Raw genomic sequence first — 19,475 nt, 5'->3', positions numbered from 1 at the left:
ACAAAAAGTAGAAGACAGAAACCACAGCTTGGACTTCATGGGCAGAGGCTTCGGTGTGTGTGCTTACTTTGCAGTGTTACCTCTGTGCACAGCAGGTTGTGTTTGAGATGTTCATGGTTTGTAAAACATCTTACAGTGTTTGCAAAATGTATGAAATGGTGCCAAAAAAAGCTGCTAACTTTTGGGGTTGAAATGCTGTGTTTTGCAACCAGCCAATGGCTGTTCTGCAGATGTTTTCAAAAGGGAGCCTCAGAGACTTTTGTAACAATGAACCAGACCACAGCTGGTGTGGGTTTGTATCCCACACACAGCCGCATTCATTGCTGATTTTGTGAGCTTTGAATGGTGTGACAGAACAACCTCCAAGAGAGCCCTGATATAGCAATAAAATAGAAAATGAGTAAATGGTAAACTAATACTGCCTCAAACCTCATGGTGTTTTCACAAAACATGTGGTTCAAGAGCACCACCATCTATAACTGGATAAAGTTTTAGAAATCTATTACTGTTTGCATGACACATTTGTTGGCTTGGATGATGCCATTACTGATTTTTATTACTTTACTATTTACCTAAGTCCATGTGTCCATATCAAACTGTGAGCTGATAATGTCAATTTTATTTAGTTCATTCACATTAATCTTCAACAACAAAACCACATTGCAGATTAGAAACCATTTTCAAATAGCAAACAAGCATGCACCATCATATCTTGAAAGTATAATTATTTCAAGGTAAAATATTTGTGATACATGTAGAGCAGCAGTAAGGCTTTAACTGTGTGGTTTTCTTGATGAAAGTATCAAAAATACTTGGAAGAGCTTCATTTGCATAATTTTCTCCACAGAATTTTTTTGTTCTAGGGAGTTAGATCTATTGACCAGCAGGAAACAGGTTCACTGTCTGACTTGAGCCTGTAATCTTTCTTGTGCAACCTGAAATGAAACCAAAGCAAGAGAAATTGTGGTAATATAATCAAAGGGCAGGGCCAGAACTGCCCTGATGTGCAGATGGCACCAGGGTCAGAGGCCTGCATGGGCAGAGATGCACCTCAGCACTCCCAGGACCTGCACACAGGACTCACAGCATTTCTTCCCCATCAGAAATGTGTGCTCTAAGCAGTTGAAGGATAGAAAACTTCTCTCTTGGCAAATCCAACTGAGGAAACACCCTCCCTGTCCAGGAAAACAATGCAAGCTGTACCCCCAGGATGTAATTTTTTCCCCCTGATGAAATAGGAACCTTGAGCCCTGTAGCATCACTTAAACAAATGCAGGCTGTTGGGGAAAAATTTAAAAAGCAAGTTATTTACACCAAAGAGCTATGTTCTTACAAGCACTCCCTCAGTTTCATTTCTTCCGATCTCTGGTATTTGTTGATAAAATACATCTCAAAGCACACACACACTCCATATCTGGTACCTGGAAACTTTGTGCTCAGATCCAGACACTCTCAGGAGTCTTTCCACAGCACTCTGATCATTGCTGGAGTCACTCTCCAGTTGTGCTTTTGAATAAAATTGACCTAGGCAACAGACACAGAAATTATTTGAAAATACAAACCAGCTGAGTGTTGCTGTTTGTTTAAGGCAAAAGGCAGCTGTAACACCAGGAGAGCAGCTCTTCATCTCAGAAAACAAACCAAAGATCATGTTTGGATGTTCCATAAGTAAATTTAGAAAATTCCTGTTTCATCTGTGATCTCCTGTTATCCCTAACACCCTCCACAGGAAGGTTCAGGCTTTCTCTGATGGTTTTTCATAATTTTTTCTTCCTTGTGGTTTTTGGAATATGGAGTCTCTCCATTTGCAAAGTTTCCAAAACAACTTAGGTTGAAAATCCACCAGGATTTTTGGAGCCAAGACATTCAGGAGCAGCTGGCTTTCATTTCCTAACCATGATTGTTTACAATTTTATGTCCATTATTTATAGTCTGTTATTTGACATCAAATGAATTTTCTGCATCAATCATGTCATTCCACAGCATTGTTGAGGCTAAGCCCAACTATTATTTCTGTCTTATTTTAACATCTTCTACACCCATAATGGGCTACTTAGGGTTGTGCCACTGGTGAGTGGAAAATCATCATGTTATGTGTGTTATGTTTCCAGGGTGAGACCTCCCCTCTTTGGGACTGATGGGCAGTAAAAGTTCAACGTCCAAAGAATAAATTAAATGCAAAGTTTCTCAAGAACTCCCTGAAACAAACCACTGACAACACTCTCATTTACAAGAGCAGTCTTTGCTGCACACATCCATACTGATACACACCCAGAACTCCAGTGACTTTGTCCGAGAAACGCTCAGTGTCCAAGAAATAAAGCCCAAGGAAATCAGCTGGAAACCTGACCAAGGAAATTTTTACTGTGACTGTATCAGGCAGTGATGCTGTAATGCTCCTTTCCTTTTCAACTGACACTCTCAGCCTAGGAAGTAAATTATGAAATTATTTCTGAGAAGAATGTGAAGAAAGAATATGTATTTAACTAACTGATATTAATTAATCAAAATAATTTCATTTTTGCCTTTTATCTTTTGCAATTGCATTTTCCTGATCTGTTTGTAGTTATTTTTAAGCTAGAAAATATTGAGTTGAATATCTTTTCTCTCTATGCTGCACAACATACCAGAGAACAACTTTTTGCTGATGCTACACCATATTATCCATAATGACAAGAAATACTTGGATAGGAAAAAAATATTATCACCATTTTAATGAGAAAAAAGGTAGACTAATAAAATAATTCAATCTTTTTTATGAACAAATAAAATATTTTTTTCTTGGCTATTTCACAAGTTTTTCAGACCTTGCCTTTTTTCTGACCCATTTATGTTATTGTGATCCCAGGTGGTCTTGCAGAACACAAATGTCACTGTCATTTTGCTCCCTACAGACAGGATTAACAAAGCCCCCCCCCCAGAATGCTGATGCAAGGGCTCGGGTGCTGGATTGGAGCAGGAAGATCATTCTGCTTGCCAAATTATACTGGGACATAAATCCAGCAAGTTCTTGGCTCTGTTTGGATTACAAGAATAATTGAAAGCAGTTGTTGCAGGACTTGTTATTGTCTAGAACTGTGGGGGGGGGAGCAGCGATGTGCGTCCTGTCTGCCCCAGGCCAGCAGGAGATCCTTGTGAAGACTTATTCCAGCAATATGAAAAGGCTGGGAGAGCCAGCTACACTCAGCTCTTCCTTATGGAACTCAAGGATCCTGCTCTAATTACTCTAACAAATAAAGTCTGCTTTTAAAGTATCCCTTCTCCTACAGTGGACATTTAGTTACAGACAGCTATTCCAACACTTTATGCCTGCCCATAAAAAATATCAGCTTCCCTGATGGGAGTTATTGCTAAAACTGAGGAGAAAGAAAACCCCAGCCTGTGTGGAGCCAAGTGCTGTATAAAAGGGACAGTAAATGTCAAAGCCATCACTTTGCAGAGCTTGCTCTGCCCTGGAGGAGCACAAAGTGGCTGCTGGTGGCACCAGGCTGCTCTGCATGACTCCTTTCCTTTGGAACATAAATTCATGAACAGCAGGCTGATGATGCAGTTGCTCTGGTTCTCTTTACACAGGCATGGAGAATTAAAATCAAACTAATTTTCTTCTCCAAATTTGAAATGGGGGATTTTGAAGATACCCTGCTGCTACTCACACTGTTATACTTGCTGAAGGAGGACATTTGGAAGCACTTACTCCAAGTAAATGGGAAAGTAGAGGCCTGAATGAACAAAGATCTGACATATTTTCAAGTTTAGGAATGGACAGGGAGATGTTTCTTACCCCTGGATGGTGGAGGAGGCTGACTTTGCCCATGACAGCCAACTGTTGTTGTTATTGTAGCTTACAAGGATCGCATGAGTGTAGACATGGATTTGCACGGGGGGATTCACATAGTTAATATCGAACTGCACAAAGTGATTTATTCCATGTCCAAGCTTCCCCGTCACAGTGAGTCCTTTAATACAAATTTGTCAAGTGATTCTTCTCTTATGGTACAAGTGATCTTAAAAAACCTCCTCCAGTTTTGTTACTGAAATGACCCCAGGGTCTCAAATCTATTTTTGTGGAGCATTTCTGGATTTCATCTCCACATGCCCCAAACTGTGGTGGGTTCACTGGAGCCTGTTTAACCCCATGCTTCCACCTCCTGCACAGAGGTGTCTCTGTTCCATTATCAGAGCAGGTGCCTGGTGCCCAGGCCATGGCTCCTCAAGAACAGGACCATGGAAAATCTGCTGTACATCCAGAGCATGCACCTTTCTGTTGGCACAGAGGGACCATGAGGTTAAAGGTCTCTGCATCCTCCAAAGCCCCGAGGACTAGGTAGGAGAAAACCCTAAGGACTGAGGAGGATGTGACACCAGGAGGAGAACGTGACCCTCAGCCAGACCTGTGAGAAGTGCCCCCAGCTGTTGCACCATTAATATTGCCTGACAGAAAGGCAGAATTTACCACAGCCTCTCTGGTCAGTGCAAGGCAGCAACCATGAGATGGCTTTTCATGAGAAGGGGTTATTCCCAAAAATACCAACTGCACTCACAGACCAGTGATTCTCCTTATTTTGGTATTGGGGTAACATGGCTCACTCACCTTGCTCTGGATCTGACAGCAGTTGGACAGAGGTTTGTGCTCTTTGATCAATATTTAAGCAGATTCTTTCATTTTGTCTTGGTAATTGTAAGAGGAGTTGTGGATATTCATTAGCTGAAAAGACAGAAGAAAAATATCAGCAACAAAAAAATATCTAGCCTGTGCCCTGGACAGGCCCAGCAAAAATAATTTATAGATTTATACCTGAAACAGCAGTTATAGCTTCTATAGGATAGAATGATTAAAAACAAAGAAATAACTCTTGAAAAGAAGATCGGACACAGTACATTGATATGAATGCAACCAATAGATTTTAAATATAGAGTTTACTAAGGACAATGAGCCCTTAAAAAGGCTTAGACTGAAAATCTGTTGTACTGCATTTCTTATATCCTTGAGCCAGAGAGGTCTTCTCATGGAACACAGGGATATCTTCTACTTAAATGGAAAGAACTAAGCCAAGGTTTGCAAGAAGAAGTAAAAAAAAGGTCAGAGTTGATGCAGTCAGAAAAAGCATTGTTGCATGAAGAAGTGTATGTTACAGTTACATTATTAATTGAAATGGGACTAGGACGTGTGTCACTTACCAATAAGTTGTGCTATTACAGCTTCTCTGAATCCGGAAACTGAAATAGTTAAAATTAGTAAGCAGAGTTTAATGAAACATTTTTCTCTAAGTCAGCTGTTGAACCAGGACAAATGCTGGACAGAAGCCTTTTTAGCAGAGCTCTTCACTGACTACTATGGAGAGCTTTGTCTAAGGCAAGATCTCCCAGTGGGGGAAACAGCACACCATCCAGTGCCTGTTTCTTTCAGGATGGACCGTGCCATGGGCCTATGCTCAGCTGGAGTAGTGGGAGGGTTTAAAACTCCATTTTCAAGGGTCACTGGACAGTGTTGAATGCAGCACACCCAGGCCAGCTCCTCTGACCCCACTGTGAGCAGTTACCTGTGGAAAACATCTTCCTGTTGCTGCCAGTTTGGAGCTCAGAGTGCCTTCGACCTGAAAGAAAATGGTTTTCCCAATGTTTTATTGCTTTAGGTTTATACCTTACACCTCCCTCTCCACCCTTTGAAACAGGAAATCCGTCCTGCTTGTTGCCTACTGAATTTTCTGGGTACCCCAAGACTGGTGAATTATTTTGTTTTTACATTAATTTCTTTCAGCTTACTAATATATATATTTCCAGACCTTTCACATTTATTTTCAGGATGTATAATATTTTTTTATTTCTGAAAAGAGGCCAAGATTGTTTTCAAAAGTTTATAGTTCATTATAAAATATCTGTGGACTTAAATATATATAATAAAAACTAAAATGCATATCAAGTGGGCATCTCCAATCCAAACGCATTTATTAGAATAAGGTTGATATGACCTTATATCTGAACTGAACTTCACAGAATTATTCTGAAGGGAAACAGAAGAAGAGTACTTACCACCACGTAACCCACTCATCAGTCTATGAGTACCTAGAGAAAGAAAAGAGAGCATCTGTGTTTTACTCATGATTACATCACATACCTTAGCAGGAGTGGTTCTGCTGTGGAACTCCTCAGCACCACTTTGTAAGAGGCAACCTCCAAAGACAGGGCAGCACTGTGATTCCCTCAATACATTTCTGTGAAAGAACTAGAGCAAAACCAAGGTTCTTCACCCATAAAATTATTATACAAATGAATGCAGTTTCCAGAGAGGAAAAAAATTACCTGAATCATCCTCAGAACGCATTCTTGAGCGGAATCTTTTGAAAGATGCTTCACAAGTGGTAGGGAGAAGCAGAAAGCATCATTAACACCATTGACTTGAAGAACTACTTTTTCTCAAGAGCATAGATAATTTTGACCTTTGAGATGTTCTGAACGGAAGATTTTCTCCCTTTGACCCTGTTATCTACCCAAAACCTGCAGAGACTGTGGCAGGCATTGCTTACAATTTTTTACACAATTTTTCAAATCTCAGATATGTCCCTCTACAGAACAACCATCATGAACTCTTTTTGTTTGTTTTGGTTGGTTTTTTTTGTTTTTTTTATTAGAGACTCTGAAAATATGCTACAGGAAGAGAAGAAAACATTTACCTCCTACTGGAAGATTGCTGGGCTTCTCATTATCTGTCAAGAGGAAGAGAGATAGATGAGTGTCATTCAGTCAACACTGAATTCCTTTACCCATGTGAACCAGCAAACTGGGACAAGGGCTTCAGCTGATAAGTTTCTTTGTGTTAAAGGAAGGGTATATAGAGCACTTGCAAAACTCTGACTGAGGCCATGCTTTCCTCCCTGCATTCATTTGTCCATTTAAATGCTACAGAGAAAAGTGTGGAACCCTTTTGCATTGTCAGGAATGTAATAGTAACAGCTATTTGACTACCTTTAGTTAATATTTAAACAAACTATTTTCCATTTCACTTGTAGTGCCTGTTTCATACCTTTCAAAAAAATCCTGCATGTTTTATTTTGAAAGGAAGCCAATCCCTGAACTCCTGTCTCTGATTTGCCTCCTTATATCACTATCAAATGGTGGAAGTCAACAACAATGAAACAAGAAGAGCAGAGTGTTTCAGGGGGCTGTTTTTACCAGCCTCGGTGGGTTTGTTTGCCAGCTCCTCCTGCTGCTGGGGTTTGGTGACCACCATGGAAGTGAGGGGTGTGACAAAGCTGTACTGCAGGGACAGATCCAAGGCTTGGACCTCCAGGGCCTTCTGGTCCTCTTCTTGGGCTGAAATACTAAAGTCTGTGTTAATGGTGAAGCAAAAATGTTTAGAGACTATGAACAAATTATCTTCAGATTTCTTTACATATTAGCTGTGTCTTCACAGATATTTGTTATCTCTGAAGGGTCAGTGGTCTTATGGGGATAACTCAGCTGTTCATGTGCCTGAAATTATGGAAATGCTTAATTCTTTGCAACACTGGAGCCTATGTATGGTTTAAATACATAAAACTAATAGATACATGATCTATGAAGTATCTTATGGACATCCATATTGTTCTATTCCCTGGTTATTGCCATTTCCTTATCTACAGGCAATATTTCTGGGTGTGCAAGAACAGCCCAACACAATCCATACAATTGAAATCTATTCCATAGTAATTTCATGAAGAATTATGTGTTACAGTATGTGTAAATATATATATGAAATTGAATGTTGTAGTGCTACCAGAAACTGAGAGGCACCTCATGTTCATCATACAGTAATGTAGTATTCTCCCAGTATCCTATGTTTTTGATACTGTCTGGAGAAATATTTCAGTTTCTTTGTATTTTATAATCACATTATTTGTGAATAAGGAATTTGTGTTTTGAAAAGTTAGAAGTTTGTTATGTGAAGCATTAAAATCACTTACGCTTTTTCCAGAAGCTGCTGAATGTTCAAGTAAGCCCACAGCCTCTCTATGAAATTCCCAAAGATGTATTTTTGATTTTGGAATACTTGCTCCTTCTCTTTGACATTTGCTTCTTCTGTAAGAGTCAAATTACTCGTGTGCTGAAGTGGGAGAAAACTGACCATCAAAAGAACAGCTCCAGATTTCATTTATAGTCACATTATTAGACTTAAAATAGTATCTTTCAGTACCAGCTGTCCTTCAATTTTGTTTTTTCCCATTAGAAAATGCAACTCCAAAGTATTTAAAAAGCATGCATTTTAGATAGGTATTTCTGGACTTGAAACAATGGTGAGAAATTAAATTCTATTTAAACAATTTTGAGATAAATAATTGAGATTTCCTGCTTCATTGTACCAATAGAAACCTAAAAGTGCTTGAAAGGCCAAAATATTTGGATTTTGTTAAAGAATCAACAAAATTGAATTAAAATTGCTGTTTGCTTATTTGTGGATATTCTTCAAGGTTTTTCTTTTGTAGCAAATTCAAGAGAGGGTAATTCTAGCAAATTATCTGGGAGTTCAAACAATGGGAAAAGAGCTGAATGCCCAAAGGTAACACACAAAACACTTCTTGAAGCCACAAAAGACAGAAGGGAGAGATGTTTTTCACAATATAGTAGACTAAGCACTTACTGACTGAGCTTTAATTTCCACTGGCAAAAGATCCAGCTCATCACTAATTTTTCCAGACACTATAATTTCAGATCCTTCAAAAAACAGCTTGAAATTGTTCTTGGTTAATCCTTCAATGGAATTTTCTGGATACTGCATTTCAATTTGCATTAATATTGGGGTAGCCACTTCTTGATAAAAGCCCTAAGGAAAAACAGTGAGACAGAGAACACACACAAATGACAGCAAAACTGTGCAAAGCGGTATGTTGAATGCCTAAAGCCTCCTTAAAAAGCTTTTTCTTTAGTAGTGTAAGACTACTGCAAACTCAGAAATTCTCCACTTCCCCTGGACAATTTCTGTTTTTACAGTACAGGAATGTGTGAGTTTCCCAGTTTGTCTGAATGTGGATGATTTGAGGACTTTGTGTCATGGATACAAAGGTAGCTATATAAAGGAGGGTACAAACCACATTGCCTTCCTCCCTCCACTAAAGTAACGGGTAAACTCAACCCCAGCATTTCTTCTCAGCAAATCTGTGATTTTGCTACTAGGACTAGACATAAACTGGAGGTGATAGATGCTTTTCCTGGCACATTCCTTCCTCCTGACCTGGAGCTGCAGGGCTGCATCAGCATTTTCATAGATACGCCGTGCTATTCCCCCATTGCTCAGGGCCATTTTCTCCAGGAATTTATAACTGACATCAAACCCAAAGCCAAGGCAGAAAAGAGCATATTTCCCATTGATTGCTTTCTGAACGTTGTCTTGAATTGCTTCCACATTTCTCTCACCTGTAAGTGAAACAAAAACACCATTGTGGGTTTGTGTCTTTTCAAGTGCAAAAAGACTGCAGCAGGTTAGTGGAGAATTCTGCCTGAAATTTTTAAAAATAATTCAGAATAAAATACTAAACAGACAGGGGATAGAATGCTGGTAATTGAATTGGAAATGAAAGCACAACTCTGCATATGGAGTGCCAGAACGTGATTCTCCCCCTTAATGACCTTTACTAGGTTCTACTGATGTTGTCATGGCTATGTGCAAAATATCTTATAGGATTACAGGGCCAGAGGAGGATTTTAGTACAGAAGTGACACACACTACAAGTTAACAACACCAGTGATGGACACACTTCATCAAGCATTCAAAATACAAGTACCATCTATAAAAATTATGTGTGTCAATTCAGAGAAGAATGGATTGGTTAATGGTGCAATTCCAGCAAACTGCCAATGAACTCAACTGTGCTTCTCTCTCAGCTCCTTTGTGTGACAGAGGGAAATGATTTTCACACCATCCTCTTACCCCATTTGAAGAGCTGCTGATGGCCATGTATGGACAGCTTCCCCATCAGCATTTCCAGGCAGAAACCGTCACTGCCTGTAGCAATATCATGGGAGCAGCTCAGATTTATCTCTTTGAGCTGCTTTGCTAAGGAAGGCGGTGTATGCAATAATGCCTGACACTCCACCCTGGACTGATTTCTAGCTGCTGGATGTGGGGAGCACTAGAGACTCACTCTGGCTGTGCTGGGGAGGCAGCATTGTGAGCTGAATTTTATTAAAAACCCAAACAAAATCAACAAACCCCAAAGCAGAATGGCACACACAATCTAAAAGGCAGACTGATCTTACTAAGGGCTTACAGATGATGCTGGTGCCACGCAAAACTAAGACAAACCCCTGTTCAAGGCAAGGGAGTTTGTGCCATTGCACTGTTGCTTATTTCACCTGATATTTCAATCTCAGCTCTTTGGTTTGTGCTGTCACAGCTGATCACTAATTAAGACATGGCAAAGAATACAGAACAAGAAGCACCTTGAAAATATCTCAAGTTTGAGGCACAGAGGGTGAAAAAGCACAAGCAATCTCTCTCAAATAGGACTGTACACTGTATCTGCAAAATGTTCATGTTTTGTCTCTAGGTGTTTTACTTTTCTGTTTCAGCTATGCCTGGAGTATCTCCAATTCCCTTGAGTTTATAAACTGGGAAGGCAATGGTATGCAGCAAAACAATTCCCAGCTAAAGGATGTGCAGTCACAGGTAAGCAGGCTCTGCCATCACTCCCTACAGCCCTCAGCAGAGCTCTCTCATAATCCCCCTCTCCAGATCCACCAGTAGCTCAGCCTGCATATTCCAAAGCTCCTCTAAAACACAGGCTAGGTCTATCAATATTGGGATGCAAGTGTAAAAGATAAAAAAACCCCAGGGGAGGGAGGACTGAGCATAGTATTCACTCACCAGAAGTGGGCTGGCCATCTGTCAGCAAAATAATCATGGAGACGCTGCGCTCTGGCAGCCCCTCGGCTTGCTCCAGCATGCCCACGGCGGTCAGCAGAGCACCATTGATGTCTGTGCCTGCAATGAGAGCAGGCATTGCTCACCCAAACAGGAGAATCACCTGCAGATATCACTGCCCTCCATCTGCAGAGGCCCTGCAGACTTGTTTAAAGTTTTCTGCAGGAAGTAATCCTTCCAAGAGAGGAGGATTTAGGGACTTAGCCTACTGGACTTAATTACCGGGTGTTATATTGCAATGGCAGTGCCAGAGTAGTCCTTTGGGACCATTTTCCACACATATGTCATGGGAAATACAAACATGTCTAGAGCCATTAAAAAGTGCTTAAGTAAACACACTGTCATCTGTTAACCTATATTTAAGAAAAGTTTCCCTGCCTTATGTAAGAAGTCAGAGAAAAGAGCTGAGCATGAGTGGTTTTATTGGTGTTAGTGCCTGGGGTAAGGAAACTTCTGTTAATACTGACAGTGTAACATTAAAGGGAGACAGAGCCCTTGAAATATTCTTAAAACTAAATAATAACACCAAGCACACTGACTGATGCAGCAATTGAAATGCCACATGTCTGTTTTGCCTGTTTTATTTCTGTGGCATGGCTTACAAGGGAGTATAACTTTGGATGTGGTTCTTTGATTTTTTTAATAAGGGGACACTTGATATAAAAAGAAAAAAAATCAGCAAATTGCTGTCAAATGTTGAGTAAATTGCTATTTTTCTGTAGAAAAAAATGTGCTATCAAGGACTCTTCCAATTATCTCTATGATAAAAATTGGAAACAAGACTTTGTGGCTTGTATGTTTCATAGATGTGGTGTAAGCATTTCTTATATAGATACCTATCTCATAATGTAGTCACCAGTGTGTCTACTCACAGGCTTTCTTTCCCACGCAACACTTACAAGTATTAAAAACTGACTTGCTTTGTAAGCAAGTGGTAGCTTACAAAAGAGCTGGAGGTAGCTCTGGGGCACTATATAAGTAATAAAAATAATTATTTTCTAAGCAATTCATTCCAGTGGGTGCATATTTGTGGCTATGAGCACGTGTACCTCCCCTGGCAGTGAGAGTTTGCACCAATGCTGCAGCACTGGCCACGTTCTCCTCAGTGGCTGGCAGCAAAGAGCTCTTCCACTCCACCACTTTGTTGTTGAAGGTGATAAAGCTGAAATGATCTTCTGGGCGGAGGTCCTGCAAAATCTTCAGCAGGGCATCCCTTGTCTGTTCCAAGGAGAAAACAATAATTTTGATGATTTCCACTTTGCCTGAACTGGGATTGAAATTGCAATGTAATAAGGGGTTTCTCTATAGCTCTGTTCCAGATGCAGCCCTATGCCTTTGTTAAAACCTAGAGGTATGTTTTAGGTTGAGACCATCAGAAATAATCAATTCACTTAACTTACAGACACAAAATACAATCTATGAGGGCTGTAGGGAACTTGTCTGCTCTCAAGCAGAGCTGCATACACAGTCATCAATAAATATAAAACAGACAACAGAAAAATTAACTCTCAAAGCTTCATTAAAGAAAAATATAAAACACAAAAAGTTCTACAAAGATACAGAAAGCTCTCTCTGGCCCAATGTTTAGTACTCATAAAAATAACTGGGTCACACCAGTGTTACTCTTTAATAACTTCAATCTGTGCATATGTATTTTCAAGCATTTCCCAAAGTCTGAATGTTTTGCTGTGTACAAAACCAGTGTGTGTGTTTCCAATGAGAAATTCCCAGTTGCTTTCTCAGAAGGTTGGGTGTGTGACTGCTGCTAACAGAGGTCATGCTCTGAGGGAAGTTACCTGTTCGATTTTTCTGCCTGTCATGGAGCCACTTCGGTCTATTACAAAGATGACATTTTTGGGAAACACTGGCATTTCTTGGGGTGCAAAGTAATGGACAAAATACCCATTGACAATCTGAAATACAGAATGTGAAATCACCTATAAAAGTACATCTAAAGAAATAAAGAATAAATCTTAACATTCTGCCATAGCAAGAAGTAGGGGGTATGCTCAGCATTCTGCTCTTCTCGATAAGCCCAAACCAAAGAACTTAAATTAAAGAAAGTAAAATTCATTTCCTAGCTAGAAGCAAGACTGTAGAGAGCAAATTACCTGAGAGCAGCATGCATACATACATATATATTAGACACCTCAGTGCCATATGTATGATACATGCATATTATCATTGTGTATTACATTACCTCTATCATTACCTAGGAGCACATCTCTGCTGAATGACTGTGGCTGCCACCTTTTATATGTAAATTGTATATAAAACAGCTTATACAAGTATACATGTATATTTCATTAGTGAAATCATCTGGAAAATACCCTGTTTTGTTCCCTAGAATATGCATTGCTTCATAAACATTTGTAAAGTTCCTGCTGTATTTAGTTATGCCTCTGTTATCACAAAAAACAAAAACAGACCAAGCAAAATTTTAAGTTATACAAATCACATTCCTCTAAACTTCATTGGCAGGAAGCCACAAATACACTTTAGAGGAGCCAAAATAATAATAAAAAAAAGAGTGTAAAGAGACATCTATGAAATAACAATATAGATTTGGTATTTGAATAAAATTTGAGAGACTGATCTTTTTCCTGAGTGATCTGGTTTTGCAATATACCTGGTGTCTCTGGGAATTTACTGAATATCACCCTCAGTTCTGGCTGACCCTGGATTAATGGAAAGAGCTTTTCCTGTCATTCTTGGTGTTTCAAAGAAAATGTTGCTGTTTTGCTGATTGCACTTCACATTTGGACTTATCTGTGATCTGAAAGCATTTCCATTTTTATTTTTTTTTACCTGTATATCACCTGCAGTGGCTTCTCTCTTAACATCATAACGCACAACAAAATCACCATTGAGGAGCGTTTCGCCAAGTTCAGGATTTTTCTTCTGTTGATCTAGAGTTGGCTTAAATGAAATACGAGCCTGCAAAGTAATCAGAAGGAAATATATAAAGCAATATAACTTAGAGTTGCCGCTGGCAGTAACCTCTGGCAGCTGTTGCTTTACCTTGGTTTCGTTCTGCACTGTGGTGAGTGCCTCAGTTAACTCGTTTGTCATGAATGTGCTGTCTGTCTCCAAGAAGTGAATGCCCTGGGGCTCAAAGATGTGCACGTCGATCTGGCAGCAGAGACGAAATCAGCATCAGCTTCTCGGAGGGATCATGGCTGTGCCAAAACCCAGGGCACTGCTCCCTGCCCGGCTCACCTGGAAGTGCTTAACGAGCTGCTTGGGCTGGACCTTGATGAGCAGCTCGTACTTCCCCAGCTGCCGCTTCAGCAGCTCCTCATAGGTCAGCTCAAAAGTGCCTTTGCTGGTGGCCGCGATGTTGACAGTCACATGGAACTTCTCCAGCTTTCTGTCTGTAATTCTGGGAGGGAAGAGCAGGGATTTATCTCCTGCAGGGAAGGTTTCCTTGTGGTGGCCAAGAGTTCGTAAAGTGTGCAAATTAAAGGACAAAGGGCCACATGGGATAAAAGAAAAAAGAGTAGCAGTAAATATTGTTCATCATGGAAAGGATTTTTTATACTGCAGGAGCTATTATGTACACCACATATACTACATGAATGGGTGCAAGTTGAGAAATGGTGCAGAAACCCCTGCATGCTTCAGACTGAATACCTGTGAAGCACAGATCAAACACACCCTGAAACTGTGACATCTGTTCAAGTGCCATTGTCCTCTGGGCTTGAGACTCAGCACTGAGCATCATCCCAGCCCGGGGAGCCAGGCTGGATGGAGATCTGAGCAACCTGAAAGGTGTCCCTGCCCATGGCAGGGGCTTGGAACTAGACAGCCTTTAATGACCCTTGATCCTGAGATTAGCTCAATTGGTCTGAGCATGGTGCTAGAAACACGGTGGTTGTTGGTTCAGTCCCACTATGGACCATTCACTTAAGAGTTGGATTTGGTCCTTGTAGAATCCTTTCAAGAACATTCTGTGATCTGTGATTCAGTGATTCTGTGACAGCAAGTCTCAAGGTATTGCTATAAACAGGGATGCTTCCTAATAGAGCCCATTGCATGACCACCTATAAATCATATATATGTAATTTTTTTTTTTTTTTACATATATATATATTTACAAAGACACACTGTCCCTCCCACCAAGGACCCAAGACTGATTTTCACATTTTTCCCCACTGAGATGTGTCTGTCTCCAGGGTTTAATTTGCCCCCAGCCAAACAGGAAGCTGAGAAGGGGTGTTGGGGCAGCCTTACTCAGAATATCAACGTACTTGATGAGGCCAGCACTCTGTCCTTGCGAGACTGCCGTGTCATACTCATTCTGAGCAGCAGCTTTCTCCTTTATTATTCCTGGGTACACTTCACCATCGATGGATCTGTTTGGTTTCCATAGAAATTAATTAATATTAGAAGGAATGAACTGGGGAAAGGAAATCACCAGAAGATTTTTGTGGCTCTCTGGGCATGAGCAAGAGACACTGTTTCCTCCCAAATCCCTCCCCACCCAGGAGGATGCCAGGAGCCATTACCACAACACAACCCTTCTCCTTGTAGAGTCTTGAGGAGGCTGGAGTAGGAGAAACACCACTGAGCATGTCTGTCACCCACCCTGTGCAGCAGGCAGCCTGGCCCTGGGCACCTCTTTTCTATTTGGCTGCCTACTACTTAGCCCCACAGAGCATTTTTACAGAGGACCCTCTTTGTGTTCATTGCCCAGCAGTTCCTGAGCAGAAAGATGAACCCCCCCAGATATGCCTCCTTGACAGGCAGGTAAGGACTGGTCCTACATGGAGAAGTTGGTGATGAAAGCTGTCTTTGGTAACTCCACTTCAAAGGTGGCCTCCTGGGACTCATTGGCTCGGTTGACAATTTTGCTGGTGATGACAGTGTGAGCAAATCGTGATGTGACCTTGCAGTCCACATGGAGGCTGTATATTTCAATAGCAGGCTGGAAAAATAATAAACAGTCTGAGACAGAAACACCCAGGTTTTGCTTCCAAGCCATCCTTTACCTGGATGATGCTATTGGAAAAGTTTGATGAAGGAATGAACTGTTAAAAAGCCTGGCTGTAACTGGGGAGAGGATTGCTCTGGAGCAGTCTGCTTATTCCCTTCTCTGCAGCCACAGCCACTGTCCCATGCAAAACCTGCAGCTACAGCTGCATTCTGCTGCTCCACAGAAGCTTCTGTTGGACCTTTTTCTCTCCTCAGGGTACAGGGAAACTGCTGCTGCAATACCTCAGTGCATTGCCCAAGATTTTCCTCAGGAAGTTCAGAGGCCTCTTTAAGCCTGACCCAGGGAAGGCCCCTGTTTTTTGCACACTGTTTATTTGCTCTCCCAGCTGTTGACTTTGCTGTCTGTTTTCCAACTTGGTACCTGGTGTCCCACAGGATGTTTAGCAGGCTTGAAACCTCATCTGGGCCTCCCAACCCCTCACTGTTTGCACAAGCAGAGATGCCCTTTGAGCACTCATGTTTCTTCTGGTCTGGTTCTTCCAGGACCCCTGATGCCCAAAGGAGGAAAGCACCATTCTGCAGCTTCCTGGAACACCCCAGAGGGTGACTGGACTGAGAACTGCCTGGAGCAGGTGCCTACATGGACACCTTCTTTTGCATTTGGGAAGTCTCTCTAAAGGTAAACCCATGTTTCAGCAGTGGCACTAAAAAAAGCTGATCTGGATATCACCAGCCTCACAACAGTACAACAGATGATAAAAAAGCTCAGCATCAGAGCATATTATTGCACTTCTGTTTTTACTTTTCCAGCCACCAAGTCTTTTAAATGGTTAATTGATCTTAGTCATTTTGATAATTAATCTCCAATTAATACCATCCAGTGGCCTCTTCTCAGTTAGGATGCTGGCTGAAGTTCAAAAGTTATGCCCTGCCATACTCAAACCTGCCCATGGCACATTCAGGGTGAGGTTTTGCCATAAGGAACACCAAGCCCCAAACTGTGGCTCACTAGGTCAGTGTAGGCACATGGTGGCCATTGCTGCCCACTGAGGATCCTTCCAACACAGGAGGAGCTTGTCCTGCACTAAATTTACCCAGAGCAGAACCTACCCCTCTGTCACATGCCCACGGGTGCTGCAGGAAGGAGGACCTGCATCCCCTGCACTAGCCCAGCCCTGGCAGCTTTTCAGGCTGTGGCCAGCACAAACCAGGGCTCAGTGGGATGCAGCATGAGGAGGAGCTTTGCTGTGCCCCTGGTGAAAGAAGCAGAGGACCAGCCCCAGGCATGTACCCAACAGCAAAGGCACTGTGGGCCCATACACCCCATCCATGCCTTCCTGCAGAGCTCCCGGCTGCCCCTGCAGCAGCCACAAGGCCTGGCCCTGCCCCACAACAACCATCCACATTTCAGTTCCATTTCACACTTTTCTGAATAGGCACATGGACAGAGAAACCTTATGACTTAAAGCTTCCTCTTCCTCTCTAATATTAATGTTTTTAAAATGCCACCTGTCATCACTGTGATGGTACAAAACAGAGTTTGCTCCTCCACACAGTGAAAATAACTTTCTATTTCTCTCTTTTCCATTCCCTATTTATTGTTTAACACTCATCAGAAACCTCCTGGCACTGCATAGTGCTTGCTTGGTCCTGTGTCAAGATCCAAGCCTCATCCCGTGGCCAAAGCAGAGCTGCTGATCTCTCAAATTTGGTATCTTACATCCCAAATGAAGAGCATGATCAAACACATCTGCAAGTGCCTCCTGCTACAATTGTACTATAACAGCCCAAACAAACAACCAAAAAGACCATAAAAGGACCCAAAGCTTTAAAATCTCAACACAATCCACCCAAGTCTCCCTGGGAGGTGGTTACCTGCACTACCTGGCCAGTTTCCACGATACCACCACATCAACAAATGAGCAAATGAGATATTTATAATAAAAATAGAGCAAATACCTTCTGATCAATAGTTTCTGATAGTATTATGAGTGAGGAAAAGACCATCAATGCAAGCAATGTTCTCTGCTCCATTTTGGAAAAAATAAATTTTCAAATGAAATCTCTATTTATCTTACTTAATCAGTTAATGAGTAACTTGTACTTGGGGATATCATGTAGACTTTGAAGAGACACAGCAATTTAATATTTACCTATTAAACATAGGCAAAATTTGGACTCAGTTAATGCTTATTTTTCCAACAGATCTTTGCTCTTAGACATTAGAATTTTAATACATTTTAAATTTTTTTAGAATAATTTTTTAAGAAATTAATATTTTTTCTTAAAACATAATTTAAAGAAATCTCTCTATATTTTTTAAAAATTAGATTTCACTGTGTCATGTCAAATGTCTCAGGCAGATGACTTGGTCTGTGCAACAAACTGCAAGAATCTCTACCATATTCCACAGTAATAATTTGAAAGGGCACATCCTTAACATTATCACAAGCCCTTCAGAGATCTGGAGGTTACCAGGACAGGCAATATTCACGTGACATATTACAGCTGATGGCTTTCTCAACCTTTGTGCCTCCCTGCCCAACAGGCCATGATACTTGGTAGGTAATGCCATTCATTGTCATAAATTAACACAAAGATCCTGTGGAAATACAAGCATCTGTGTTCTTTTCATGCCTGTTTTACAAAGTGTCCATGTGGAGAGCAAGCTTCTAGTGGCCTTGGAGTTGCAAGCAGACACTAAAGCAGAGCTCAATAATTTATTACTTACCAGACATCTACAAGTTCACTACAAAGAATGTGCTAAGCACAGCCTGGTCTTACAAGGCTTGTGCTTTGAGTAACTCCTTTAAAAAATAAACTTTATTCCTCTCAGGCAGATTGTTTATACTACTTGCAAATACCATATTCTTTCTAGCAGGACATGTACATATATATTTTAAATACAAAAAATTAAACTGTTATACATTTGATGAACTTGTACAACTCGTGTAATGCTTTAATCCTTTAAAATACACAGGATTAGACACTTAGTGGCCTAAGAGCTGCAAGAGCCAAAGCTTTAATTAAGTGGATCTGTCATGAGTTTTCTAATGCCCATGTGTAGAATCATGTGGACATTAAAGAGCTGCTTTTGCTGCACAGATTTAGGCTGCAGTGTCAGCTCTGCCCCTCACATTTTTTAGATGAGGTCCACATTAAAAGACAGAAAGACCAAAAAAAATGCCCAGTCTTTATTGTCACACTTGGAAGCAGCACAAGTAATTGAGCTTGACAGCATCCTGGAAATAGAGCTGTTTGCCAAATCCCACGTTACTGGTAGATACCTTACTTGGCTTCCCTGTAGAATCTGTGTGGGACACGAAGGTTTCTGTGCTTTATTGAATCAGTACCAATGTATCCAAAGCAGGGTCTGAAATACAGAACCCCCCTGTCGTGGTACCCTACCTGCAAACCTGCAGGTCAGACGCTTTTACCACAATAAAGAAAGCGACAACAAGTTTTTGCCCCACTTGTCCCTCATGACCATTTCTACACCTATCAAACAACCTCTTTCCAACTTCTCAACACAGGTTAATTAAGGAGGGTTTGTTAAACCTAATGCAAAGGCAGCTCCAACAATATCAGGGCAGGAATTTTTTCCACCATGATTTTTTTCATGCTCTGGAAGGATCTTTCTTGGGAA

At 41.0% G+C, this 19,475-nt stretch overlaps 1 protein-coding gene across 4 annotated transcripts; it reads right to left on the bottom strand.

The window, feature by feature from the left end:
• Positions 1–594: 594 nt before the first annotated feature.
• LOC107210386 (inter-alpha-trypsin inhibitor heavy chain H4) lies at positions 595–17,896 on the bottom strand. Of its 4 annotated transcripts, none has more exons than XM_015641149.2 (23): positions 17,789–17,894; positions 15,661–15,821; positions 15,145–15,249; positions 14,114–14,276; positions 13,916–14,026; positions 13,703–13,831; positions 12,691–12,807; positions 11,944–12,112; positions 10,838–10,954; positions 9,206–9,387; positions 8,615–8,797; positions 7,941–8,080; positions 7,171–7,319; positions 6,672–6,704; positions 6,301–6,348; positions 6,031–6,063; positions 5,541–5,594; positions 5,179–5,217; positions 4,592–4,705; positions 3,782–3,956; positions 2,272–2,426; positions 1,422–1,524; positions 595–935 (listed from the first exon to the last, which is right to left on the bottom strand). In XM_015641149.2, exons 1-23 carry the CDS (start codon positions 17,861–17,863, stop codon positions 860–862), a joined length of 2,631 nt encoding a protein of 876 aa, XP_015496635.1. In that variant the 5' UTR covers positions 17,864–17,894; the 3' UTR covers positions 595–859. The 4 variants fall into 4 exon arrangements, with proteins under 4 accessions (XP_015496635.1, XP_015496636.1, XP_033373232.1 ...); XM_033517341.1 differs by lacking the exon at positions 595–935 and adding an exon at positions 942–1,175 and having other exon boundaries at positions 17,789–17,895; XM_015641150.2 differs by lacking the exon at positions 6,301–6,348.
• Positions 17,897–19,475: the final 1,579 nt, after the last annotated feature.

The sequence above is a fragment of the Parus major genome, chromosome 12 (assembly GCF_001522545.3).
Source record: "Parus major isolate Abel chromosome 12, Parus_major1.1, whole genome shotgun sequence".
NCBI lineage: Eukaryota > Metazoa > Chordata > Aves > Passeriformes > Paridae > Parus > Parus major.
Note: the sequence above shows the minus strand (reverse complement) of the source record. Positions and strands in the feature narration are given on the sequence as shown.